Raw genomic sequence first — 27,260 nt, forward strand, 5'->3', positions numbered from 1 at the left:
CTCCCCACCCACCTCGCTTTCCTCTTAGGCCAGTTTGGATGGGGTTGTTTACTGATTTAGCCTTTAGGTTTACATTCTGCTCAGCCCCTGGCTCCTCGGAAATCAGCAACTTTCAATTAAGGGAAGTGGAGACTGCATGTGTTTGGGTGACTTCATACACAGTTCTTCCTGTAATGAATTCGGAAATCAGACACAATGACTGGTATTTGAGAGGTGGGATGACTTCTGTTTTAATAAAGATAATTCACCAGCAACATTTCAACTTACATTATTTTGTCTTTTGTAACAAAGCATCGGGGTGTATTTTTGGATTTCAGGCAGATGAGGCTTTTGTTTTCCTTCCCTACTTAGCTGCTCTTGAACAAATCTGGTACACAGGGAAGCTAAGAGACGTAGCCACAACCACAGAGCAAGTAATGCATGGTAGAGTTGGTGGAATTTAGAATGGTATTGCTTGTCTCAAAACTCCCTCCTCCCCATTAGGGTCTGAGTGAACCTGTAGCTGAATGAGTCAAATACAGGGTGTTTCTTGGGCTTGAAAATCATCTTGGAGCCTTATAAACAGGAGATCAGCAGCAGCTTTACTTGGAAAGAATGGTGGTCATCATCCTTATTGTTTATTATTGTGTTTTGTGAGCTTGGTGTACTCTGTTAATAGGCAGAACTAGTTAGTTCTGAATTACAATTCTGTATTTTAAATAATATCACTTTGCTTTAGTTTTTAAACTTTAAAAAATTTTTCTTTTTTGTAGAGATGAAGTCTTGCTGTGTTGGCCAGGCTGGTCTCAAACCCCTGGGCACAAGCACTTCTCCCACCTCAGCCTTCCAAAGTGCTGGGATTATAGGCGTGAGCCACTGTGCCCAGCCTAATTTTTTTAATTTTAAAAAATTAAATAATTTTTTAAATTTGTTTTTTTTAAGAGACAGAGTCTAGCTCTGTCACCCAGGCAGAGTGCAGTGATCTGAGTGAAGTGGAACGATCCTAGCTTGCTATAACCTTGAATTCCTGATCAGCTTGCTGAGTAGCGAGGACTACAAGGATGCATCTACCATGCCAGGCTAATTTTTAAATTTTTTGTAGGGATGGGGTCTCACTATGTTGCCCAGGCTCACTTTGCTTTTAAATCTGAATATATATTGTAGAATTTGAGAAGTTTCTGATCAAAAGCAGTTGAGACTCTGGAAGTGAAAGGAAGGGTATGTGACCTCTTAAAATCCAGAATAAAAAAAAAAATATGACCACTGGTTAGAAAGTATAGTACGTTCCAGTTTCCTTTTGTGAAGGAGCTGTAATACAGGTTAGATCAAAAAATTCTAGTTCAAGGCTGAAATTTTCTTGTTGAGGCTAAATCTGATTTTAATATCTATTTGCAAAATATTCATTCAACATGTATTCAATATTATATATAATATATATTATAATATATATAATATAAATATTATATACAATATAATATACACATGAAGATGGATAGGTGGATACATGTTGAATGAATATCATATACATGCTGATATATATATATATAATATATATATATAACCAGAATACTCCCAAAGGTAGATCCGACATACATTTTTAAATTTACATTTAAATTTTTATTTTAAGACAGGGTCTTACTCTATCACCCAGGCTGGAGTGCAGTGGCATGATCTCAGCTCACTGCAGCCTCAACCTCCCTGGCTGAAGCAGTCCTCCTGCCTCAGCCCTACAAGTACTTGGGACTACAGGTGTGCACCACCGTGCCCGGATGATTTTTTTTTTTTTTTTGAGATGGAGTCTTGCTGTGTTGCCCAGGCTGGAGTGCAGTGGCACGATCTCGGCTCACTGCAAGCCCCGCCTCCCGGGTTCACACCATTCTCCTGCCTCAGCCTCCTGAGTAGCTGGGACTACAGGCGCCCACCACTACGCCCGGCTAATTTTTTGTATTTTTAGTGGAGACGGGGTTTCACCGTATTAGCCAGGATGGTCTCGATCTCCTGACCTTGTGATTCGCCTGCCTTGGCCTCCCAAAGTGCTGGGCATACAGGCGTGAGCCACTGCGCCTGGTCCATGCCTGGCTAATTTTTATATTTTTTGTAGAGATGGAGTTTCACCATGTTGTCCAGGCTAGTCTTGAACTCCTGTTCTCAAGTGATTCACCCACCTTGGCCTCCCAATAGGCCAGGCTTACACGTATGAGCCACCATGCCTAGCCTTCAACATACATTTATTTGAGTATGTAGTAAGTGTAAGAACTGACATGGATCTTTCAACAGAGAACCTGCAGAGTACATAAGCAAAATATAAAGTTAAAAGGGATTGGTGCTATAAAAGACATATAAATAACATGAAGGTATTCTGGGGAGAGAGAGATTGTTTTTAATTGAGAAGGCATTATGGCATTTGAGTTATGTCTGGAAAGAGGATGGAAAGATTTGGACCTTTGAAGGTAAAGAGAAGAGCATTCCAGGAGGGAGTAAAATGAACAGGCATCATAGTGGGGAAGCATAGGGTATATCTAGAAGAGTAATTTAATTTGGCTAGAGTGGTAGATTCCAGAAAGTAGTGGGAAAAAAAGGATTGAAAGGTAAATTGGGGCCCAAACATGAAGGACGTTAAATGCTAAGCTAAGGGGCTTGGATTTAGTTCTTTAGGAAAGTGTGAGTTGAATTCAAAGGGAGAGAGACTGAAATCAGAGATACCAGTTAGGGCTGTGAACATGAAAAGAAAGGAAACAATAGGAGAGGTTTCCTTGGTGATAGAATTGGTAAGATTTAGCTATTGATTGGGCATTGGGCCCAAGGGGATCATTTAAGTCAACTGTTAGTAATATTAATAGCTAACGTTTGAGTACATACTGTGTTCCAGGCAGTATGAAAAGTGCTTTATATGCATTATCTTATTTTATAACAACGCTGAAGCACCAGGATCATTTCCATGTTATGTATTAGGAAACAAACTATAAAGGTTAAATAATTGCCCTGCTAACAAATGACAATATCTGAATTTGAAACTAGGTCTGTCTCTTATGACCAGCAATTTGTCTTTTTATAACTTTTTATTAATATTACAGTTCTGGGCTGTGCTCAGTGGCTCACACCTGTAATCCCAGCACTTTAGGAGGCCAAGGAGGGAGGATTACTTGAGGCCAGGAGGTTGAGATTAGCCTGGACAATATAGCGAGACCCCATCTCTACAAAACAAATTTAAAAATTAGCCAGATGTGGTAGCATGTGCCTGTAGTCCTAGCTACTTAGGAGGCTGAGGCTGGAGACTCTCTTGAGCCCAGGATTTGGAGGCTGCAGTGAGCTGTGATTATACCACTGTACTCCAGACTGGGTGACAGAGTAATACTTTGTCTCTACATAAATAAATAAATAAAATTAAAAATAAATAAATCAATAACAGTGCTATAGCAGTTAACACTTCAGGTTTATAAGTATGCAAATAACTTGTTTTTTCACTCTCTAGAGGACACTCTGTGGGGGAAATACCTGAAACCGTAGTGCTTTCTCTTCTTGTGGTGTGTTCATCTCCTCCGTCAGTTTGTTAGCTCCTTTGAGTCAAGGGGCATGACTTATTCATCTTTATATTTCCAGTACTTATCTCAGTCCCAAACATATGAAAGATTCATTGATCCACTATGCAACAAATATTCCTGGAACTCCTGCTATGTGCTGGGGTAAAGCAATGAACAAGAGGTAAAATCCCTCCCATTAATGCATATGTATGTGTATTTGTGTGTGGAGGGGTATGTATACACACATATGTACACACACATATAAATAATGTCAACTAATAATAAATGCTGTGAAGAAAAAGCAGGGTAAGTAGATAGACAGTCAGGGAAGAGGGAGGGTGGGTGTACTATTTTAGTTGATCAAGGAAGACCTCTCTGAGGAGGTAACATTTGAGTGAGTAGACATGTGAATGAAGTGAGCGAGAGAGCTGTGTGAGTAGTTGGGAAAGGCGTTCTAGATATAGGGCAAGAGCAAAGACTTTGATGTGTTCAAAGAAGAGCAAGGAGGCTAGTATGGCTGGAGCACAGTTAGAAAAAGGAGGCAGAATAGGGAAGGAGGCCAGAGAGGTAACCAGGGATCATATTATATAGGATCTTGATGCATAATAAATTGTATCAAATTGATTTGAATGAATGAGGCATTTCTACCATTTTGGAACTCTTCCTGCCTCTTTCCCCTTGTAGTGTGTGGTACATACCATATCGTGTGACCCTAGGCAGTGTGAGTTGAAATTTTTCCAGGCCGGGCATGGTGGCTCACGCCTGTAATCCCAGCACTTTGGGAGACTGAGGCGGGCGGATCACCAGGTCAGGAGTTTGAGACCAGCCTGGCCAACACTGTGAAACCCTGTTTCTATTAAAAATACAAAAAAATTAGCCAGGCATGGTGATGCATGCCTGTAATCCCAGCTACTCAGGAGGCTGAAGCTGGAGAATTGCTTGAAGCCAGGAGGCAGAGGTTGCACTGAGCCAAGATCGTGCCACTGCACTCAGGTCTGGATGACAGAGCGAGACTCCCATCTCCAAAAAAAAAAAGGAATTCTTCCCTAGGAATTGTTTGGGGAGAAATGGGAAGTCTGAAATTGATGGGATGACATTGCATCTACTCAGTTATCAAGCTAGTACCTATCACCAAACCTTGCCAAGAGACCAGCACACCCAAATATACCCTTAGAATGTGAGCTCACAGACATACATATACCCACATACCCATACAGTCCTGCAAGGACTTGTACCCATTAAAAGTTTGAGAGAAGTTATTCTTTTTTCTAAACTGTTGAGCCACAGATGTGGGGTTGGAATTGCTGAGCACATCCAGCCTGAGATAAGGCACCTCACTGCGTGAGTTGTTACAGGTACAGCTAAGGGTGACTGCCCAGTACAAGTGGTGGTTATCAGTATGCGTTGGGTACAGAGGAAAAATATTTGACTTACTGTGGAACGAAGTGTCTGGGCAAGTATTGCTGAGGCAGATATAGCTAAAAACCTATTAACCTCAAAGTTAACTCTGAAGGGATTGAAGAACAGCATTTCTGGCCGGGCGGGGTGTCTCAAGCCTGTAATCCCAGCACTTTGGGAGGCCGAGGCAGTCGGATCACCTGAGATCAGGCATTCGAGACCGGCCGGACGGCCAACATGGCAAAACCCCGCCTCTGCTAAAAATCAAAAGGTTAGCCGGGCGTGATGGTGGGCGCCTGTAGTCCCAGCTACCCGGGAGGCCTAGGCAGGAGAATTGCTTGAACTGGGGAGGCAGAGGTTGCAGTGAGCCAAGACCAAGATTGCTCTACTGCACTCCAGCCTGGGCAACAGAATGAGATTCCATCTCAGAAAAAAAACAAAAAAACAACAACCAAAAAAACCCAGCAGCATTTCTGTTCTTTATGTTGCTATTGATGTGATCTTGTTTACTAACAGAATAAGAAGAGTGGAGGTCTCACTCTGTCACCCAGGCTGGAATGCAGTGGTGCAGTCGTAGCCCACTGTAACCTCAAACTCTTAGGCTTTAGCGATCCTCCTACTTGAGTCTCCCAAGTAGCTAGGACTACAGGCATGTGGCACTGCGCCTGACAAGTTGTAAAAGTTTTTTAGAGACGGGGGTCTTGCTGTGTTGCCCAGGCTGGTCTTGAATTCCTGACCTCAAGCCATCCTCCTACCTCAGTCTCCCAAAGCATGAAGAGTTTAACTTTTAAATTGATTATTATGAAATCCTTGGGGTTCTACTTTCAAAGTTATTTTCATGTTTGCCCCTTACTTTTTATGTTTCTTTGCTGTCCTCTTAAGTCTTCATCAGCTCAACATCTGTATTTCAGCAGCATATTCATAGTGTCTCTGATTATGGTCTCGCCCCATTCTAGTTTATACTGATAATGCTATCAGCACTATGTCTAAAGTCCTGTTTTTATTATACTGCTCACTTCTTCAAGAGCCTGAAGTGGCTCTCTGTTGTCTACTGAATCAGATGTTTTGTTTTGTGGTTTTTTTTTTTTTGAGCCAGAGTCTCACTTTGTCACCCAGGCTGGAGTGCCATGGTGTGATCTTGGCACACTGTAACCTCCACCTCCTGGGTTCAAGCATTTCTCCTGCTTCAGCCTCCTGAGTAACTGGGATTGCAGGCGCCTGCCACCATGCCCAGCTAATTTTTGTATTTTTAGTAGAGACAGGGTTTCACCATGTTGGCCAGGCTGGTCTTGAACTCCTGACCTCAGGTGATCTGCCCATCTCAGCCTCCCAAAGTACTGGGATAACAAGTATGAACCACCACGCTCAGCCTGAATCAGATCTTTTTTTTTTTTTTTTTTTTTTTTTGAGACGGAGTCTTGCTCTGTCACCCAGGCTGGAGTGCAGTGGCGCGATTTCGGCTCACTGCAAGTTCCGCCTCCTGGGTTCACGCCATTCTCCTGCCTCAGCCTCCCGAGTAGCTGGGACTATAGGCACCCGCCACCACGCCCGGCTAATTTTTTTTGTATTTTTTTTTTTTAGTAGAGACGGGGTTTCACCGTGCTAGCCAGGATGGTCTAGATCTCCTGACCTTGTGATCCGCCCGTCTCGGCCTCCCAAAGTGCTGGGATTACAGGCGTGAGCCACCGCGCCTGGCCCTGAATCAGATCTTAATATTCCACCTTGCTTTCACTCCCTGCGATCTTAACCCAAATTAGCCATATTTTCTACTCTTCCTTACTCTTTGCTAGGAAGGCTATTTTCTTTACGTTCCTCAACTCTATCTTTCGGTTTATATTTTGCTCATTTGGTTCCTCCTTTTTTTTTTTTTTTTTGAGACGGAGTTTAGCTGTTGTTAACAGCCCAGGCTGAAGTGCAGTGGTGCGATCTTGGCTCACCGCAACCTCCGCCTCCCAGGTTCAAGCGATTCTCCTACCTCAGCCTCCCTAGTAGCTGGGATTACAGGAATGCGCCACGACGCCCGGCTAATTTTATATTTTTAGTAGAGACCGGGTTTCTCCATGTTGGTCAGGCTGGTCTCGAACTCCCAATCTCAGATGATCCGCCCACTTCAGCCATCCAAAGTGCTGGGATTACAGGCGTGAGCCACTGCGCCTGGCCTTTGGTTCCTCCTTTTTTTAGTATCTTTTCTCTCCCTACCTCGTTGGCTATCTAAATTATACAAATCCTCTCAGTTGTGCATAAGTCCTGCTCATAGCAACTAAGTTTTTCTTTGCATTTTTATTTTTGAGACGGAGTCTTGCTCTGTTTCCCAGGCTGGAGTGCAGTGGGGCGATCTTGGCTCACTGCAACTTCCGCCTCCCAGATTCAAGCGATTCTCCTGCCTCAGCCTCCCCAGTAGCTGGGATTATAGGCGTGCACCACCACGCCTGACTAATTTTGTATTTTTAGTAGAGACAGAGTTTCACCATGTTGGCCAGGCTGGTCTTGAACTCCTGACCTCAGGTGATCTGCCCGCCTTGGCCTCCGAGAGTGCTGGGATTACAGGCACCCAGCCTTCCTTTGCTTTTGAAAGATAAAGTGAAGTCAGAAAGATCATGGACTCTGCAGGGTCAGCACATCTGTGACTGAATCCCTCCTCTTCCATGTATCAACCTCGAGCAGGTTATTTTCCCTTTCCGTGTGTAACCCCATTTATAAAATGAGTGAAATTATTAAAAAGGGATGTTTGAGGCTGGGCACAGTGGCTCACACCTGTAATCCCTGCACTTTGGGAGGCTGAGGTGAGTGGATCTCTTGAGCTCAGAAGTTTGAGACCAGCCTGGACAACTTGGCGAAACCCCGGCTCTACCAAAAATAAAAAATTAGCTGGATCTGGTGGTGCACACAGTCACAGCTACTTGGGAGGGTGAGGTGGGCAGATTGCTTGAGCCTGGGAAGCAGAGGTAGCAGTGAGCCGAGATCACGTCACTGCGGAGGTTGCAGTGAGCTGAGATTGCACCACTGCACTCCAGCCTGGGTGACAGAGTGAGACCCTGTCTCAGAAAAAAAAAGTGGGGGATGTTTGAAAGTGTCTAGTATACTACCTGGCACATAGTAGGCATTCAGTAAATGGTGACTTTATTATTTTTATTATTTTGAGATGGAGTCTCGCTCTATCGCCCAGGCTGGAGTGCAGTGGCACAATCTCAGCTCACTGCAACCTCCACCTCCCTGGGTTAAGCAATTCTCATGCCTCAGCCTCCTGAGTAGCTGGGATTACAGGCTCGTGCCACCACACCCAGCTAATTTTTGTATTTTTAGTAGAGACACGGTTTCACCATGTTGACCAAGCTGGTCTCGAACTCCTGACCTCAGGTGATTTGCCCACTGCAGCCTCCCAAAGTGCTGGGGTTACAGGTGTGAGCCACCACGCCCAGCCCCAATGGCGACATTATTAATACTTGTTGAATTCCTTGCCCCACTATAGTTTAATAGGTAGGTAGGCAGACTCAGGAGTCATATTGCCAGGATTTGAATCCTAGATCTGCTTCTTACTAGCTGTGTAAACACATTGCTTTACCTATTTCTCAGTTTCCTCATTGTTAAAATGGAGTTAATAATACCTATTTCATAGGGTAGTGATGATTAAATGAGATAATTCATGTACAGTACCTGCTACATAGTAATTGCTTAAGAAATGTTAGCTCAGCCGGGCGCAGTGGCTCACGCCTGTAATCCCAGCACTTTGGGAGGCTGAGACAGGCAGATCACAAGGTCAGGAAATCAAATCCATCCTGGCTAATACGGTGAAACCCCGTCTCTACTAAAAATACAAAAAAATTAGCCGGGCGTGGTGGTGGCGCCTGTAGTCTCAGCTACTCGGGAGGCTGAGGCAGGAGAATGGCGTGAACCCGGGAGGCGGAGCTTGCAGTGAGCTGAGATCCGGCCACCGCACTCCAGCCTGGGCGACAGAGCGAGACTCCGCCTCAAAAAAAAAAAAAAAAAAAGAAATGTTAGCTCTCATTTTGGTGTTTTTCCTTTGAATTTATATTACAAGCAGTTTTCCCTCACAGTTTAGCACTTATGTTATATATTCTTTAATTCAAGCTTTTTGATATTGTCATTCCAAGCAGAGAGATCACTGTTAGTTTTGTGGAGACCATGCATTATACATTTATCTTTAGCCACAGTGCCTGGAACAACATTGGATATATAGTTGGCATTCAATATGTACTTAATTTATTTTATCACTGCTAAGTACATTTTTCTTGGTCTTGCTTTTGATAATAATAGCTATCTTTAATTGAGTGCTTTTATGTGCCGGACATTGTTCTAAATTTAGCTTCGTATCATCTCATTTCATCCTCACAACAACCATATGAAGATTCTCTTATTATTTTCATTTTTTAGGCAAGGAAACTAAGGCATAGAGGAATGGAGTCTTTTACTCAAGATCACTCTGCCAGGAAGTAGCGGGACCAGGACAAGCATAGGCATAAGCAGTGTTTTCTTTTGTTTGTTTGTTTTTTGTTTTTTTTTTTTTTGAGACAGGGTCTTGCTCTGACACCCAGGATGTGCCAGTAGTACAGTGGTGCCATCATAGGTCACTGCAACCTTGAACTCAAGGGATCCCCCCACCTCCACCTTCCAAGTAGTTAGGACTACAGGCACGCACCACCACATCCAAGTAATTTTTAAATTTTTTGTAGAGACTGGCTCACTTTGTTGCCCAGGCTGGTGTCAAACTCCTGGGTTCAAGTGATCCTCCCACCTTGGCCTCCCAAAGTGCTGGAATTACAGGCATGAACCACCATGCCTGGCCACATAGGCAGTCTTAATTCAGAGCTATGCTGTTAACCGTTGAATATGCTGAAACTGGTATGGTTAAAGGGAAATTATACCTTTGATATTTAGTATCCATTTTCACTTTAGTCTAGAACTTTACTGTTATAGTACAGTGGCTATTTTTTAAAGTCAGGTTGAAGGACACGGTGACTCACACCTGTAATTCCAGCACTTTGGGAGGCCAAGGTGGGCGGATCACCTGAGGTCAGGAGATTGAGACCAGCCTGACCAACATGGTGAAACCCCGTCTCCACTAAAAATACAAAAATTAGCAGGGCATAGTGGCCGGCACCTGTAATAATCCCAGCTACTTGGGAGGCTGAGACAGGAGAATCACTTGAACCCGGGAGGCGGAGGCTGCAGTGAGCTGAGACTGCACCATTGCACTCCAGCCTGGGCAACAACAGCAAAACTCTGTCTCAAAAAAATAAAACATTTTTTTAAAAAGGTAATTTTCATTGTAGTGATATAAAAACAGAATGTAGGCCGGGTGCGGTGGCTTAAGCCTGTAATCCCAGCACTTTGGGAGGCCAAGACAGGCGGATCACGAGGTCAGGAGATTGAGACCATTCTGGCTAACACGGTGAAACCCCGTCTCTACTAAAAAATACAAAAAACTAGCCGGGTGAGGTGGCGGGCGCCTGTAGTCCCAGCTACTCGGGAGGCTGAGGCAGGAGAATGGTGTAAACCCGGGAGGCAGAGCTTGCAGTGAGCTGAGATCTGGCCACTGCACTCCAGCCTGGGGGACAGAGCGAGACTCCATCTCAAAAAAAAAAAAAGACAGAATGTAAACATAATTTTCAGAGTAAAACACTGAGATGACTTCATTTTATAATCACCACATCGGCTATCATTTTCTCATTTGGTGTAAATGTTTTTTTGTTGTTGAATTTGTTTGTTTTTTAAAATACTGAATTAGAGCATTAGATCCTGTTAAATGAAGAGAAATCTTTTTCCTACCTCTGATAATAGTTACTTTCAATATAATTTGACTTTGCTTTGACTTTGCTTTGGATGAAGGTTCATTTGGAGATTCAGATTCTCCCAATATCAGCTAAAAGCACATAAGGAGTTTTCAGTTTAGAGTAGTTCCTAGTGTGGATGTTAGCTGTAATGTATAACACATTGATTTGCTTCATACTCTTTTAAAAGTTTTAGCCAGGATATGCTTTTTTAAAATGAGAGGTCAGTGATAGGAGAAATTGAGTCCTAGTTGTTTTTTTGTTTTATTTTGTTTTGTTTTTGAGATGGAGTCACGCTCTGTTACCAAGGCTAGAGTGCAGTGGCACGATCTCAGCTTAGTGCAACCTCCGCTCCCGGGTTCAAGCAATTCTCCTGCCTCAGCCTCCTGAGTAGCTGAGACTACAGGCATGTGACACCATGCCTGGCTAATTTTTGTATTTTTAGTAAAGACGGGGTTTTGCCACGTTGGCCAGCCTGGTCTCAAAACCCCTGACCTCAGGTGATCTGCCCACCTTGGCGTCCCAAAGTGCTGGGATTACAGGCGTGAGCCACCATGCCCAGCAGAGTCCTAGTTTTAAAAGAACAAAATTGCTTACACAGAACTGAAGGACTTGTCTTTACCTTTGGCCTAGTCATCTGGTTTCTAGGATTATGTAACATTTCATAGGAAAAAACCAATTATTTTCCTCCAAAAAGTTGTAGCACGTCGATCTAACATAAAACCTTCATTTACTAGGATGCTTGGAAAAGGAGTTTTCTCATTAACCAAGTTAGCCAGAAGATTCAACTCATCCTGGTAAAAATATTTCCAAAAAGCATCACTTGGCCAAGCACAGTGGCCCATGCCTATAATCCCAGCACTTTGGGAGGCTGAGGCAGGTGGATCACCTGAGGTCAGGAGTTTGAGACCAGGCTGACCAACATGGAGAAACCCCATCTCTACTAAAAATACAAAAAGTTAGCCAGGCGTAGTGGCACATACCTCTAATCCAAGCTACTCGGGAAGGTGAGGCAGGAGAATCGCTTGAACCTGGGAGGCAGAGGTTGTGGTGAGCCGAGATCGCACCATTGCACTCCAGCCTGGGCAACAAGAGGGAAACTATCTCAAAAGAAAAAAGTGTCACTTTACTTTTTAAATTTTTTTTCATTTGTCTATTTTTTGAGACAGAGTCTTGCTCTGTCGCTTAGGCTGGAGTGCAGAGGCATGATCATAGCTCACTGCAGCCTCAAACTCCTGGGCTGGAGTGATCCTCCTCTCTCAGCCTCTTGAGTAACCAGGACTACAGGCATGCGCCACCATGCTTGGCTAATTTTTAAATTTTTTGTAGAGGCAGTTCTCACTATGTTGCCCAGGCTGGTCTTGAACCCCTGGCCTCAAGTGATCTGCCCACCTTGGCCTCCCAAAGTGTTGGGATTGTAGGTGTGAGCCACTTTGCCTGGCCTCACTTTTCTTTTGATATTTTAAGTATGCTCAAGGGCAAATAAATGTATGTGTAAACATGTTATTCCTTTGTGTGCTTTAGGTTTACTGAAGGATACATCTCTTAGATGTACGATACATGAGTCACTGAGTTACTAGTTTTGAACAAATCCCTGATGTTGGTGATTATAGAGGGCAATATACAAAAAATTCTGCTTCTCTGGGTTCCAGTAAACTATGACACTGTTGTCCTTATGATTTGAGTTTTAGGGTGTCTGATACCTGAGTCTTGCTCAAAAATTTAAAGAAAATATCTTAATATTTAGAAATTTAGAAAGTGTTAAGGCTTAGATTTGTTCTGGTGCTTAGCTAGCAAATGACCCTAAAATGTCCCCAACACCCCCACTTCCTCAACCCCTCCCTATCTCTACCCCCCAAATTCAGGTCATCCCAACAAAGGAAATCAGAAAAGTCTAGATGAAGAAGAGTTCTCCACTGAGAATACGCAGAGAACAGCTGATTATTAATTGATTTTTTTCATATTCTATAAAATTCCCATAGCTCTGTAGCTTATTTAATAAATTTTGATAGATGATTAATAACTTTAGCATACTTCTAAAGTTTCCAAGGAATGCTCTACTTTTTAAAGACAGTAAGACGAGACCTATTTCCTTCACTTTTTTATCAGGTCTACCTTTGTGTGTCATCATATATTCAACTATTTTCTGGATGGGTGTGTGTGTGTTGGGAGGAGTTATACATACACAAAAATGAGTAGAATGCGGTCTCTGCCTTCTAGAGGCATATAGTCAGTCCAGTCCTGTTTGTACCTTGCATTTATGAAGTTAAGAAAGTCACAGGTGGAACCTTTCTAAGCCAAACTTCTGGGTTGCAAAAGTACTCATTGGTTACACAGCATAATTCTGCGACTGGAGCTATTTCACTGTTACTGAATTTTGGAATTGAGCAGTGGTGGGAGTACTTAGAGATCATTTAGTTCTCACATAGTTGTAAGGATTTAATGAGAGAAAATAAAAACCTTACACAAATAGTTTAAGTATTCAGTAAATGTCAATGAAATCTGAATATCATCTATAATTGGTGAAAAAGAGACCCAGTCAAAAGAAATGACTTGCTTAGTGCCATGCATTTAGTTAGTCGTCAAGTCTGGCTTAGATTTCAGGCCTCATTATTCCTAGCTTATATTCTTCATTCATATCTTCTGCCTCAAAGAGCTTGCCAGAATGTAAAAGGGAGGCTAACTCAATTAATCAATAATTAATTATGTATCACCTGGGTGCCTGGCACTCTGCTGGACTCTAGTGAGTACAGAGGAGTATTCCCATAGGTGCCAGGGAGCTGGAGAAGGGAGCAGGTTAGAGGAAGAACATCAGCCTATCTGGAGCAGAGAGCTATTAAGTTAGGGAGGTATCAGATAAGTAGGGTGGGGCTAAGTGGAACACTGGGAAATCTAGGACTGCCCTGTGTGACTACATTCTTTTTCCTGTAAGAGTCAGCCTTTTGAGAGAATGTAATGTGGCACATTCCACTGGAGTTAGCCCTGAGTTTGAATTCTGCTTGTAATGACACTCTGCTCAAAACTTACCAGTGATTTCCCATTTCATTAAAATTCAAAGTCCTAATTGTTTGCAAGGCCCTATACAATCTGGGTCCCTACTACCTTCTTGGCCACCTCTTTACTGTCTCTTGCTTACTCTGCTCTAGCCACCCTGGCCTCCATCATGTCAAGCACCCTTGCTTTGGGGACTTTGTACTGATGACTCTCTTCTCCTAGAATGCTTCTCCCCAAGATAGCTGTGTGGCTTGATCTTTCACTTTGGATCTCTGCTCAGTGTCACCTTATCAGAGAGGTCTCTCTGACCACTGTATATAACTAGTATCCTCTACTCACCACTGTCACTTCAGCCCTTACCTGAATTTATTTCTATTTATACCCTGACCACTCTGTATAACTAGTATGCCCACCGCTGTCACTTCAGCCCTTACCTGAGTTTATTTCTCTTTATATAACTTATCACTACCTGATATGTTTATTACCTATCTCTTTTCCTTAGAAGACTCTTGAAGGCAAGTGTCTTCTAGGACATGGAATAGTGTAGAGTAGGTCCTCTACTCTGAATGAATGACTGACTGAGTGAATGAGTTCTGTTAACTCTCAGGAGCCTCATTGTGCTCATATGCAACAATGGAATAATAATGCTTACTTAAAGGATTTTTGGAGTCAAATAAGTTAATGCTTGTCAAACCCAGTGTCTAGTACATCATAGTAGATGCTCAATAAATGAAAATCCATGCCCTCTTTCATACATTATTTTTATGGCTGTCCAGTTAATAGCTTTAGTGGTATCCTGATTCCCATTTGACTTAGACAAGAAGGACATACCACATGTTAGTGATGAAGAAAAGTGGTTGTCACACATAATGCTATCTTAGCAGAATGCAGTAATTATAGTGCTTATAATTAGAACCATGGAACCACTGAGCTATAGGTAACCCTCACTTAGTAGAGTAGATATATTTTAGAGAAGTCTTGTCAAAAGGCAAATTTTGAATTAAGTGAATCCTATATTTCTGTTATAAGACTGGAATCACATTTTTGTTAGGAAAACATGGTCTTAAAATAAGATGAAATCATAATCTGAAGTGCTACCACCCTACATATACTTGACTCTGGAAATGTTTGTATCTCCAACAATGCAGTAATTTTGGCTAGGGAGAAATAGCTTGTATTTACTACTAAGGACTGAGTTGTTCCATTTCTGTTTAGGAATAGAAGCACCCAGCAATCAGTTAGAAGATTTTTGCCTAATCGTTGCTTCTTATCAGATTTAGGGACTATTAGCATGTCATTAGTATTGTAAGGTAACTGATACTTAATAAATTTTAGCTTACTTTTTTACTAATCTTGGTGACCAAATTGGGGACAAGATTATGACTGTATCCCCCAAATATTGTTATTTTAAAGAGTACCATTACCAAAAAGTGAATTTGGAACAATTAATTTTTAAATTTCAAAATTCTAGTAAGTGAGGGTTCTTTCTTGTTGGACATGGGAGCATTATATGTATACTGTTTCTATAATATTCACAAATTATACAATATACATCGGTTTCCTCATTTTCTTCCACTGAACCAGTCATTTAGCAGGCTGGTGTTTCACAAGTGAAACTGGCATTAATCCAGAGAGGATAGAAAGGGCTCTCACAAAGAAGGCTGAATGGCTGGAAGAGCCATTATGTTATGTTATTTCTTGAAGTTCTATTGAAACTTGATGGTAAGTGTGTTACTTCTGGGCAATGAGTACTCTATTCATATGTTCTGTACTCCAGTATTTGTAATAGAAGACAGTGAATACTCTTGGAAAGCAAGGAAGCAAACGAGAAATCATGTAACGAACTTCCAACCTCTGTGATGAATAAATCTCCCCCATCCTCACCAGCAACCAGAAAAAGAAAATAGAAAGTAAGGCATAAAAGAAATGAAGGGCTCTATTGTTACAGAAATCAGTAAGGGACAGGAGTGTTCAGAGTCCCAGGCAGGCTGGTATTAGAGTATTCCTCCTTATTGATAGATGATCAGTTCCTCTGGACCTCTGCTTTCTTGGTCTAGGATAGGAGTTAAACATCTAGGATTCAAACATTACCATTCCTAGTCTTAGCAAATATGTAGGAAAAGGTAGAGAAGGCTGAACAAAACCATATATTTGACTGTATGATGGTATAGACAGCACAGTTGAAAGAACATAACCATTGGAATCTGATGTACTGGGCATTGAATTTTTGCTCTGCTACTTATTAATTGTATATGCTTGTATAAGGTACTCAACTTCTCTAAATACACTTCCTTACCTGCAAAATGAAAGTGTATCTATTAAGGGTGGCTCACGCCTATAATCCCAGGACTTTGGGAGGCTGAGGCGGGTGGATCACAAGGTCAGGAGATCGAGACCATCCTGGCTAACATAGTGAAACCCCATCTCTACTAAAAAAAAAAAAAAAAAATTAGCCAGGCGTGGTGGCGGGCGCCTGTAGTCCCAACTATTCAGGAGGCTGAGGCAGGAGAATAGCATGAACCCAGGAGGTGGAGCTTGCAGTGAGCCGAGATCGTGCCACTGCACTCCAGCCTGGGTGACAGAGCGAGACTCTGTCTCAGAAAAAAAAAAAAAGAAAAAAAGAAAGTATATCTACTTGAGATTGCTGTTGTGAACATTAAAAACAGAATGTATACAAAGCTCTTAGTATATAGTGCCTGGCACTTAGAGGTGCTCAATTGGTGGCAACCCATTATTAGTAATAAGTATACATTGTCTTTCCAAAAATATTTGCTATAGAAAAATTATTGTATTTGATTTGATTTTTTTTTATTGTTGCAAATTGATATCTGGCCTAGAGGCCCTGCTAAAGGTGTTGACATTTTTAACCATTGCAATAGGAGATCTAGGAAAACTAGCAAATTTTGGGGGGATGATAAACAAAACCACCACCTTCTACTTAGTGACATAGTTACTCTATAGGAGAAAGGTGAACCTTATAATTAGTTTTTGGAGGAATGGATGTGTCAAGGTTTTGATCATAGCGTGGTCTCTGTTAGTTGCATGTATTAATACTTATTCTGAATGTGAAGAGACCAGGGATCTTAGAAGTAGGGTACTCATGATGAATGTATTTTTCTTTTAAATAAATCTTTTTCTTCCTATCTCCCCAGCTGCTCAGATAAAGAATTTGATGAGCCAGCTAGGAACTAAGCAGGACTCAAGCAAGCTACAGGAAAATCTGTGAGTAACTTCCTGACAAGGTTGGGTTTTGTGAGGGCCATTTGAGGACACAGTGTCCTTGCTGCACGGCAGCTTAGGTTTCACGTCTGGGAAGTCAGAATGAGAGGCAGTGGGTCATGAGATAATAGTTGGATCTAAAAGAGGGGCAACAAAGTATATTAATGGATTGTGATTTCCACTGCCTTTCAAAGTCCTTGAACTCTGGTCCTTTCTCCTCTTGGGCAGTTTAGCAGAACAATTTAAGGAAGTAGAAAAGGGAATTTGTACCGCTATTAAACTATATTCTACTCACAACTCTGCCTAAATGAGCTTCCTCGTTGGCGTAGGACTCTGTATGATCTGGTCTAACTGGATTTCCAACTACAGTCAGCCTTCCATATCCGTAGGTTCTGCACCTGTGGGTTCAACCAACCACAGATAGAAAATATTCAGAAAAAAGGTCTCTATGGAAGATGTACAGACTTTTTTCCTTGTCATTACTGAAACAATATAGTATAACAATTATTTACCTAGTATTTACATTGTATTGTGTCCAGAGTTGGTTCCTTCTGGTGGGTGCTTGGTCTTGCTAACTTCAACAATGAAGCCGCAGACCTTCGCAGTGACTGTTACAGCTCTTTTTTTTTTTTTTTTTTTTTTTTTTGAGACGGAGTCTTGCTCTGCCGCCCAGGCTGGAGTGCAGTGGCCGGCTCTCAGCTCACTGCAAGCTCCGCCTCCCGGGTTCACGCCATTCTCCTGTCTCAGCCTCCCGAGTAGCTGGGACTACAGGCGCCCGCCTCGTCGCCCGGCTAGTTTTTTGTATTTTTTAGTAGAGACGGGGTTTCACCGTATTAGCCACGATGGTCTCGATCTCCTGACCTCGTGATCCGCCCGTCTCGGCCTCCCAAAGTGCTGGGATTACAGGCTTGAGCCACCGCGCCCGGCCCTGTTACAGCTCTTAAAGGTGGTGCGAACCCAAAGACTGAGCAGCAGCAAGATTTATTGTAAAAAGCAAAACACAGCTTCCACAAGGTGGAAGGGGATCTGAGTAGGTTGCTGCTGCTGGCTGGTGTGGCCAGCTTTTATTCCCTTATTTGTTCCCACCCATGTCCTGCTGATTGGCCCATTTTACAGAGTGCTGATTGGTCCATTGTACAGAGTGCTGATTGGTCCATTTTGCAGAGCACGGATTGGTCCATTTTACAAACCTCTAGCTAGCCACAGAGAGCTGATTGGTGCATTTTACAGTCCTAGCTGCAGAGTGCTGATTGATGCATTTTACAGTCCTCTTGTAAGACAGAACATTTCTCAGAGTTCCCACCCAATCCAGAAGTCCAGCTGGCTTCACCTCTCAGTATTAGGTAGTGTAATCTAGAGATGATTTAAAGTATATGGAAGGGGGTGCCGGGTGCAGTGGCTCACGCCTGTAATCCCAGCACTTTGGGAGGCTGAGGCGGGCAGATCACCTGAGGTCAGGAGTTCAAGACCAGCCTGGCCAACATGATGAAACCCCATTTCTACTAATAATACAAAAATCAGCTGCTCGTGGTGGCAGGCACCTGTAATCCCAGCTACTTAGGAGGCTGAGGCAGGAAGATAGCTTGAACCCAGGAGGCGGAGGTTGCAGTGAGCCAGGATTGCACCATTGTACTCCAGCCTGGGCAACAAGAGTGAAACTCTGTCTCAAAAAAATAAAAATAAAAAATAAAGTATACAGGCCGGGTGTGGTGGCTCATACCTGTAATCCTAGCACTCTGGGAGGCCGAGGTGGGCAGATCAACTGAGGTCGGGAGTTCAAGACCAGCCTGACCAACATGGTGAAACCCCATCTCTACTAAAAATACAAAAATTAGCTTGGCATGGTGGCACATGCCTGTAATCCCAGCTACTCTGGAGGCTGAGGTAGGAGAATCACTTGAACCTGGGAGGCGGAGGTTGTAGTGAGCTGATATCGCACCATTGCACTCCCAGCCTGGGTGACAACAGTGAAACTCCGTCTCAAAATAAATAAATAAATAAATAAATAAATAAATAAATAAATAAAGTATATGGAAGGGTATGCATAGGTTCTATGCAAATGTTATGCAATTTTATGTCAAGGATTTGGCAGGAGGAGGCCCTGGAACCAGTCCCCCATGGATACTGAGGGACTACTGCGTATATATTATTAGCAAAATGTAATCAGAATGGCCCAAGGGGAGCCTGAGGGAGAGAATAGTAGACTGATAGTAGGGACTCCTGATTCTTTTTATCACATCCTCTTCTGCACCATTTCTGCTTTTAGTGCTGTTCTTCATCTTTAAAAGGTACTGAGCAAGCTGGGAGCAGTGACTCACACCTGTAATCCCAGCACTTTGGGAGGCCAAGGCGGGTGGATCACGAGGTCAGGCGATCGAGACCATCCTGGCTAACATGGTGAAACCCCGTCTCTACTAAAAATACAAAAAAAATTAGCCAGACATGGTGGCACATGCCTGTAGTCCCAACTACTCAGGAGGCTAAGGCAGGGGAATCGCTTGAACCTGGGAGGCGGAGGTTGCAGTGAGCTGAGATCACGTCACTGCACTCCAGCCTGGGTGACAGAGCAACACTCTTGTCTCAAAAAATATATATACAAAAATTAGCTGGGCGTGGTGGTACACACCTGTAGTCACAGCTGCTTAGGAGGCTGAGGCAGGAGAATTGCTTGAACCCAGGAGGCAGAGGTTGGAGTGAGTCAAGATCGTGCCACTGCCCTCCAGCCTGGCGACAGAGCAAGACTCCATCTCAAAATAAATATATATATATATAATATACATATAAAATAATATATAAATGTATAAATATATAAATATAAAATATATATCTATGTATATATCTATATATGTATGTCTATATATGTGTATCTATGTATGTATGTACATATATATGTGTATATATATATATCGAGCATTATTTTTTGTTTCCTACCCTAGACAATGTGAGGTGAGAGAATGACTATTATTTGTGAGCTTTTCCAGGGAAATGTGAAATATCTCTGGGTATTTTAGTACTACCTGGGATATTCAAGCCACTGATTGAGTCCCTCTTGCTTTTGACTCTTTTTTAAATCCTGGAGGCCCATTTGCAGTCCAAAAAAAACATTAATAATTAGTAGTGTGGTGTGTTCGCCCATTTGGGCTACTATAACAAAACACTATAAACTGAGTTGTTTATAAACAACAACTTTATTTCTCATAGTTCTGGAGGCTGGGAAATCTAGTGTCAAGGTGCTGGCAGATACAGTCGGATGAGGGCCTACCTTTTCATAGGTGGTGCCTTCCTCTTGTGTCCTCACTTGGTGGAAGAGGCAAGGCAGCTCTTTGGGGCCTTTTTCATAAGGACACCAATTCTATTCATGGGGGCACCACTCTAATGATCTAATCACCCTCCAAAGGACCCCATCTGCTAGTATTACCACCTTGGGAATTAGGATTTCAACATATGAATTTTGCAGGGACACTAACATTCAGATCATAGCATGTGGTTTCACTGTCGTCCCAGAAAGCCTTTGTAGAAATGGCTGGATAGTAGAGGAAACCACAAATGAAAGGAGTACTTTTTGTATTTCTACTACTTTCAGTTCCACTTAATATATTACATATTATTTCCTCTTCAATTCCCCTTCCTCCCTACTCCTTTTGTATTTTTAACAGGTAGGGCTTCTTTGTTTTAGAGGGAAGAGCCAGAAAGTCAGGTATAAAGAGCAGATAGGAAGCCAAGCATAAGGCTAGAAAAGAGCCAGCTTTTTTTTTTTTTTTTTGAGATGGAGTCTCGCTCTGTCACCCGGGCTGGAGTGCAGTGGCCGGATCTCAGCTCACTGCAAGCTCCACCTCCCGGGTTTACACCATTCTCCTGCCTCAGCCTCCCGAGTAGCTGGGACTACAGGCGCCCGCCACCTTGCCTGGCTAGTTTTTTGTATTTTTTAGTAGAGACGGGGTTTCACCATGTTAGCCAGGATGGTCTCGATCTCCTGACCTCGTGATCTACCCGTCTCGGCCTCCCAAAGTGCTGGGATTACAGGCTTGAGCCACTGCGCCCAGCCAAGAGCCAGCTTTTTAAAGCAAGACCATGGGGTTAGATCTTTGGAGGTTGTTCCCTAGGGTAGGTAGGAAGCTATGCTTTTAATATACATTTCATCTAACTGTCTGTGCCTAGATTCTAGTCAGCGGACTATGGCAGTAATAAGAGAGTTCAGTATGTTTAAACTACTTGATTTAGATGTGGGCGGCAACTGTTCTTTTTATATTTTTATGAGAACTGCTGATATGCTTTTCTTCTCTTCTCAAAGAGTTAAAATTCCTGATCTGTGCTTTCTTCAGCAGATTATTAAAGCAGATTGTTTCTGCTCAGTGAAGGTACCTTGAAGTGGGTTTGCCTGGGTAATTTTCTGGAATTTTGTTGTGAACCTGGGCATCTAGGGACTCATTTCTTCAAAAGGCCCTTCATTCCCTACATTATGAGACACTTTGAGAACAAAGTGGTTCTGAGTATAACCCTCTCAAGAAGTGACAACATCCTGAAACATATCTTTTCTCTCTTAGGCAACAGTTACAACACTCTACAAATCAGCTCGCCAAGGAAACAAATGAATTGCTGAAAGAATTAGGGTCCTTGCCCCTTCCCTTATCTACTTCAGAACAGGTTGGTGTTTTCTGTTTTGTTTATTAATAGGAAAGGACTTTGCGTTAGTAGAAAGGCAGCATGTAGAACAACAAAAAATAAGTTGGCCTTTGGTGCTGGATTGATAGACATCCTCTGCACCTTAGTTTCTTATCCATAAAGTGGGGGATATGTGACTGTTGGGGCAATAGAAAGAATGTGTGCACCATATGTGGCAAAGTGCCTGCGTTTAGTAGGTAATCAATATGTGGTGGCTGCTGCTATGATTAATAACATTATTAATATATTAATAAAATGGAGTTAACTGAAGAGGAATCTCAATGTTTACATCTCTTTGGGGTTTGGCTAGCAGTTTTATGTTTGTAGGCTTGCTCCTTTCTCCTAGTTTTTTTTTTTTTTTAATTATTATTTTTATGTTGTTGTTGTTTTAGAAACAGGGTCTCCCTCTGTCACCCAGACTAGAGCGCAGTGGTGCAGTCATAGCTCACTGCAGCCTCCCACTTCTGGGCTCAAGCAGTCCCCTCCCCTCAGCCTCCTGAGTAGCTGTGACTACAGGCATGTGGCAATGTGGCACCACACCCAGCTAATTTTAACAATATTTTTGTACAGATAGCATCTTTGTTTCCCAGGGTAACTTGTGGTTTCAAGCAATCCTCCCGCCTCAGCCTCCCAAAGTGTTGGGATTACAGGCGTGAGCCACCATGCCCAGCCTTCCTAGTTTGTTTTGTATCCATTATCTATAAATTTTAATGAAACATCTTTCTTTCATGGTTTGCAGTTACCTTCAGGTTCTGTCATGAGTTATTCATAGGTCTCACTCAGGTTAAGGAACTGCTCAGGGAAAAAGGGTTCTCTTTTCAAGTCATTTTCTTCAGTGGCCATTTAAATCCTTTAGAAACACACAATTTTTACTGAGATTCATTGTTCCCTTAATATGCAACATTCCCAAAGTCAGATGTGTCCCTTCTTCATCGTGGCTTGACTTGTCATTCATGATGTACCTCAGGTCTCCAGTAAAAAAAAAAACTTTCTGCATCTACCTTCCTATTATGATTCTGTTTTGCTTTTAGCTTCTATGCCATTTGTGGTGGCACTTAACTTTTATTGCTTTTTTAGTTTTATTTTATTTTTGAGATAGGGTGTTACTGTGTCACCCGGGCTGAGTGCAGTGGCAATCGTAGCTCACTGCAACCTTGAACTCCTGGACTCAAGGGTTCCTCCCACCTCAGCCTCCTGAGTAGCTGGAACCACAAGTGTGCACCACCACACCTAGCTAAATTTTTAAATTTTTTGTAGAGATGGAGTCTTGCTATGTTTTCCAGGCTAGTCTCAAACTCCTGGGCTTAAGTGATCCTCCTGCCTTGGCCTTCCAAAGTACTGGGATTACAGACATGAGCCACTGTGCTTGGCCTTTATATTGCTTTTTATTACTGAACTTTTTAAATGATAATGTCCTATATCTGATAGCTCTGAAGACAAAGCCTTTCAACTTCCCTGTCCTGGGTTGTTTTTCAAAGTATGGGTTGTGGGTAGTGGAACATGAAGTCATTTTAGTGTATTAAGGTGAGCATTTAAAAAATCTTAAATGGAGTAGAAGTATCAGAGTCTATACTATGTAATAATGGTAAATATTGTTTGTTTGTTTTTTTTTTTTTTTGAGACGGAGTCTCGCTTTGTCACCCAGGCTGGAGTGCAGTGGCCGGATCTCAGCTCACTGCAAGCTCTGCCTCCCGGGTTTATGCCATTCTCCTGCCTCAGCCTCCCGAGTAGCTGGGACTACAGGCGCCCGCCACCTCGCCCAGCTAGTTTTTTGTATTTTTTTTTTAGTAGAGACGGGGTTTCACCGTGTTAGCCAGGATGGTCTTGATCTCCTGACCTCATGATCCGCCTGTCTCGGCCTCCCAAAGTGCTGGGATTACAGGCTTGAGCCACCGCGCCCGGCCAGTAAATATTGTTATATGAAACTTTTGTTTCATACATACATATGTGTATGTATGTATGGATCATGATGTCAAATTCTTTTTTTTCTTTTGAGACGGAGTCTTGCTCTGTCGCCCAGGCTGGAGTGCAGTAGCACAATCTTGGCTTACTGCAACCTCCGCCTCCCAGGTTCAAGTGATTCTCCTGCCTCAGCTTCCCAAGTAGCTGGGATTGCAGGCACCCACCACCACGCCTGGCTAATTTTTTTTTTTTTTTTTTTTTTTTTTGAGACGGAGTCTCACTCTGTCGCCCAGGCTGGAGTGCAGTGGCCTGATCTCAGCTCACTGCAAGCTCCGCCTCCCAGGTTCACGCCATTCTCCTGCCTCAGCCTCCGGAGTAGCTGGGACTACAGGCGCCCGCCACCTCGCCCAGCTAGTTTTTTTTGTATTTTTTAGTAGAGACGGGGTTTCACCATGTTCGCCAGGATGGTCTTGATCTCCTGACCTCATGATCCGCCTGTCTCGGCCTCCCAAAGTGCTGGGATTACAGGCTTGAGTATTTTTAATAGAGACAGGGTTTTGCCATGTTGGCCAGGCTGGTTTTGAACTCCTGACCTCAGGTGATCTGCCCAGCTAGGCCTCCCAAAGTGCTGGGATTACAAGCGTGAGCCACCATGCCTGGCCCATGATGTCAAATTCTTATTGTAAATCTCTGTCAAAAAAAATTGAAAATCACTAGTTTAACCTAATAAACTGTTCCATGTAGCATATCTGGAGTTTTGGCCCCAAGTTGCAGAAAAGAGAGGAGGACAAGAAGATGCTTTGTCATCCTGCTACAAAGTAGTTACCCTTTGGTTGTCTATATATGTTATTCTAATTGTTACTCATGCTGATGTTTCAGTTATGGGCCATTTCTCCCTTGCCATCCAATATCTCCAAACTGCTGCCAGGTTACCCATTTCTTCCTCCTAAGCATGCACTTAGGGAATACACACTTGTAGATAGTTTTCATAGTAACAAAAAAGGAGTCGAAGGGTCTAATGCAGAGTAGTGGAAGTATTTAAGAGTTAAGTAGTAGCCTAAGCAAAATATAAATAGAAAATCAAATCTGCTACCAAAACAAAATTCATCAAATGTCTTCCAAAACCAAATAGAAGTTATTTTTGGATTATGCATGCTGTTGTTCCTTTCCATTATCTTGGATCATTAAGAACATGAAATAGATCTACAGACATACTCTCCTGGTGAAATATAATTCCTTGATTCCCCTCTTGTTACGCTCAGTATCCTTTTGTTTTTCTTCTCTTTTCTCATCTAATTAATCTTAGTCCCATCACCTATCTTTTCACTACTGTTTTATACATCAAACCATACTCCTACTTTCAGTTTTTTTCCATACTTACATACTTTCATCAGTGATCGAGTTACCTAGTCCAGTGGCTTTTTAGGTTTTTTGTTTGTTTGTTTGAGACAGGGTTTCACTCAGTTATCTGGGCTGAGGTGCAGTGGAGTGGCGCAGTCGTGGCTCACTGTATCACTGTAGCCTCAACCTCCCAGGCTCAAGTGATCCTCCCACCTTAGCTTCCTGAGTAGCTAGGACCACAGGCATGTGCCACCACACCCAGCTACTTTTTAAACATTTTATAGAGACAGGGTCTTGCTATATTGCCCAGGCTGGTCTCAAACTCCTGGGCTTAAGCAATCCTCCCTCCTTGTCCTTCGGAAGTGCTGGAATTATAGGCATGAACTACCACGCCTGGCCCTTTGTAGAGTTTTTTTTGTTTTTTTTTTTTGGAGACAGAGTTTCACTCTTGTTGCCCAGGCTGGAGTGCAAACGGTGCAATCTCAGCTCACCAGAACCTCCACCTCCCGGGTTCAAGCGATTCTCCTGCCTCAGCCTCCCAAGTAGCTGGGATTATAGGCATGCGCCCCCACGCCCAGCTAATTTTGTGTTTTTAGTAGAGATGGGGTTTCTCCATGTTGGTCAGGCAGGTCTTGAACTCCCGACCTCAGGTGACCTGCCCACCTTGGCCTCCCAAAGTGCTGGGATTACAGGCATGAGACACTGCACCTGGCCATAAAGAGTTTTTATTCACCTTTTTTTTTTTTTTTTTTTTTTTGAGACACAGTTTCACTGTATCACCCAGGCTGGAGTGCAGTGGCGTGATCTTGGCTCACTGAAACCTCTGCCTTCCATGTTAGAGTAATTCTCCTGCCTCAGGCTCCCAAGTAGCAGGGACTAGAGGTGCACACTACCACGCTAATTTTTGTATTATTAGTAGAGACAGGGTTTCGCCATGTTGGCCAGGTTGGTCTCGAACTGCTGACCTCAAGTGATCTGCCTGCCTCGGCCTTCCAAAGTTCTGGGATTACAGGCGTGAGCTACTATGCCTGGCCTATTCACTTTTTTTCTGTTTCCTTTGATCCTCTTGCCGACCCCCATCTGCCTTGAAACTTTCCTCTTGCCATGACTGTCTTTCATTCTATCCCCCAACTCTGGAGATCCCCAAGTTGAGTCAGCCTCCTTCCTGGACTCCATATCCTCCTAAGAGTGGGCATGCCCCAAGGTTGTGCCATTGATCCTGGAATTATTTCACTCTATGCTTTCTCCTTAGGAGTCACCTGCTTTTATGACCTCCCTTTCAACTTTGTGATCATGACCTCCAGATCTTTTTCCAATCTAACCCTTTCACTTCTGAGTGCTTGGCCCATATCTTCAATTCATGTTCTGACATCTCCTCCTGAAATAAACTACCTTCATATAAAACTTGTCTTATACTGAGTTTCTCATGTTTCACCCAAACCCCTTAACTAAGTTCATTGACAATACTTAACATCACAGAAAAGTTTGTGCCTTTTGACTTAATATTCTCACTCATGCTAATTACCCCTAAGGGAAAAAAAAAAAAATTCTGAAGGTAAACACACACACACAAACACACACACACAGTCTATATACTCTGGAGCCAAATTTCCTGAATTTAAATCCATCTTTGTCACTTACTGTGTGATCCTGGGCAAATTACATAGCCTCTGTGGTGCTTTGGTTTTCTGAAGTGTAAAGTTGGGACTATAATAATGCCTAATATATAGGTCATTGTAGAGATAAATGAATTATTATGTAAAGCACTTAACAGTAGTACTGGTACAATGTAAGCACTATATAAATATTAGCTATTACATTGGAGCTCACTTTAACTTTATAATATTTAATAACTGTGAAAAATCTAGAAGGAATATTTACGTAAAATATAGGTCAACTTGATGGAATATATGTAAGTGATTAAAGATCATGGCCGGGCACAGTGGTTCACACCTGTAATCCCAGCACTTTGGGAGGCTAATGCGGGTGGATTGCTTGAGTACAGGAGTTTGAGACCCAGCCTGGGCAACATCTCTACAAAAATTAGCTGGGCATGGTGGCTCATGCCTGTAATCCCAGCACTTTGGGAGGCCGAGGCGGGCGGATCACCTGAGGTCAGGAGTTTGAGACCAGCCTGACCAACATGGCAAAACCCCATCTCTACTAAAAATACAAAAATTAGGTGGGCGTGGTAGTGGGCACCTTTAATCCTAACTACTCAGGAGACTGAGGCAGGAGAATCGCTGGAACTCAGGAGGCGGAGTTTGCAGTGAGCTAAGATTGTGCCATTGCACTCCAGCCTGGGTGATAGAGCGAGACTCCATCTCAAAAAAAAAAAAAATTAGCCAGGCATCGTGGTACACATCTGTAGTCCCAGCTACTCAGGTGGCTGAGGTGAGAGGATCATTTGAGTCTGGGAGGTTGAGGCTGCAGTGAGCTGAGATCGCATCACTGC

At 42.9% G+C, this 27,260-nt stretch overlaps 1 protein-coding gene across 1 annotated transcript in view; it reads left to right on the forward strand.

Moving 5' to 3' along the window:
* STX12 (syntaxin 12) overlaps positions 1-27,260 on the forward strand; it is a 53,192-nt gene that overhangs the window by 640 nt on the left and 25,292 nt on the right. Inside the window, exons 2-3 of the mRNA XM_010380367.2 lie at positions 16,834-16,903; positions 21,445-21,544. Of these exons, the coding sequence (XP_010378669.2) occupies positions 16,834-16,903; positions 21,445-21,544 (170 nt within the window). The remainder of the gene's footprint in view (positions 1-16,833; positions 16,904-21,444; positions 21,545-27,260) is intronic.

Source organism: Rhinopithecus roxellana, chromosome 12, assembly GCF_007565055.1.
Source record: "Rhinopithecus roxellana isolate Shanxi Qingling chromosome 12, ASM756505v1, whole genome shotgun sequence".
NCBI classification, from domain to species: Eukaryota; Metazoa; Chordata; class Mammalia; order Primates; family Cercopithecidae; genus Rhinopithecus; species Rhinopithecus roxellana.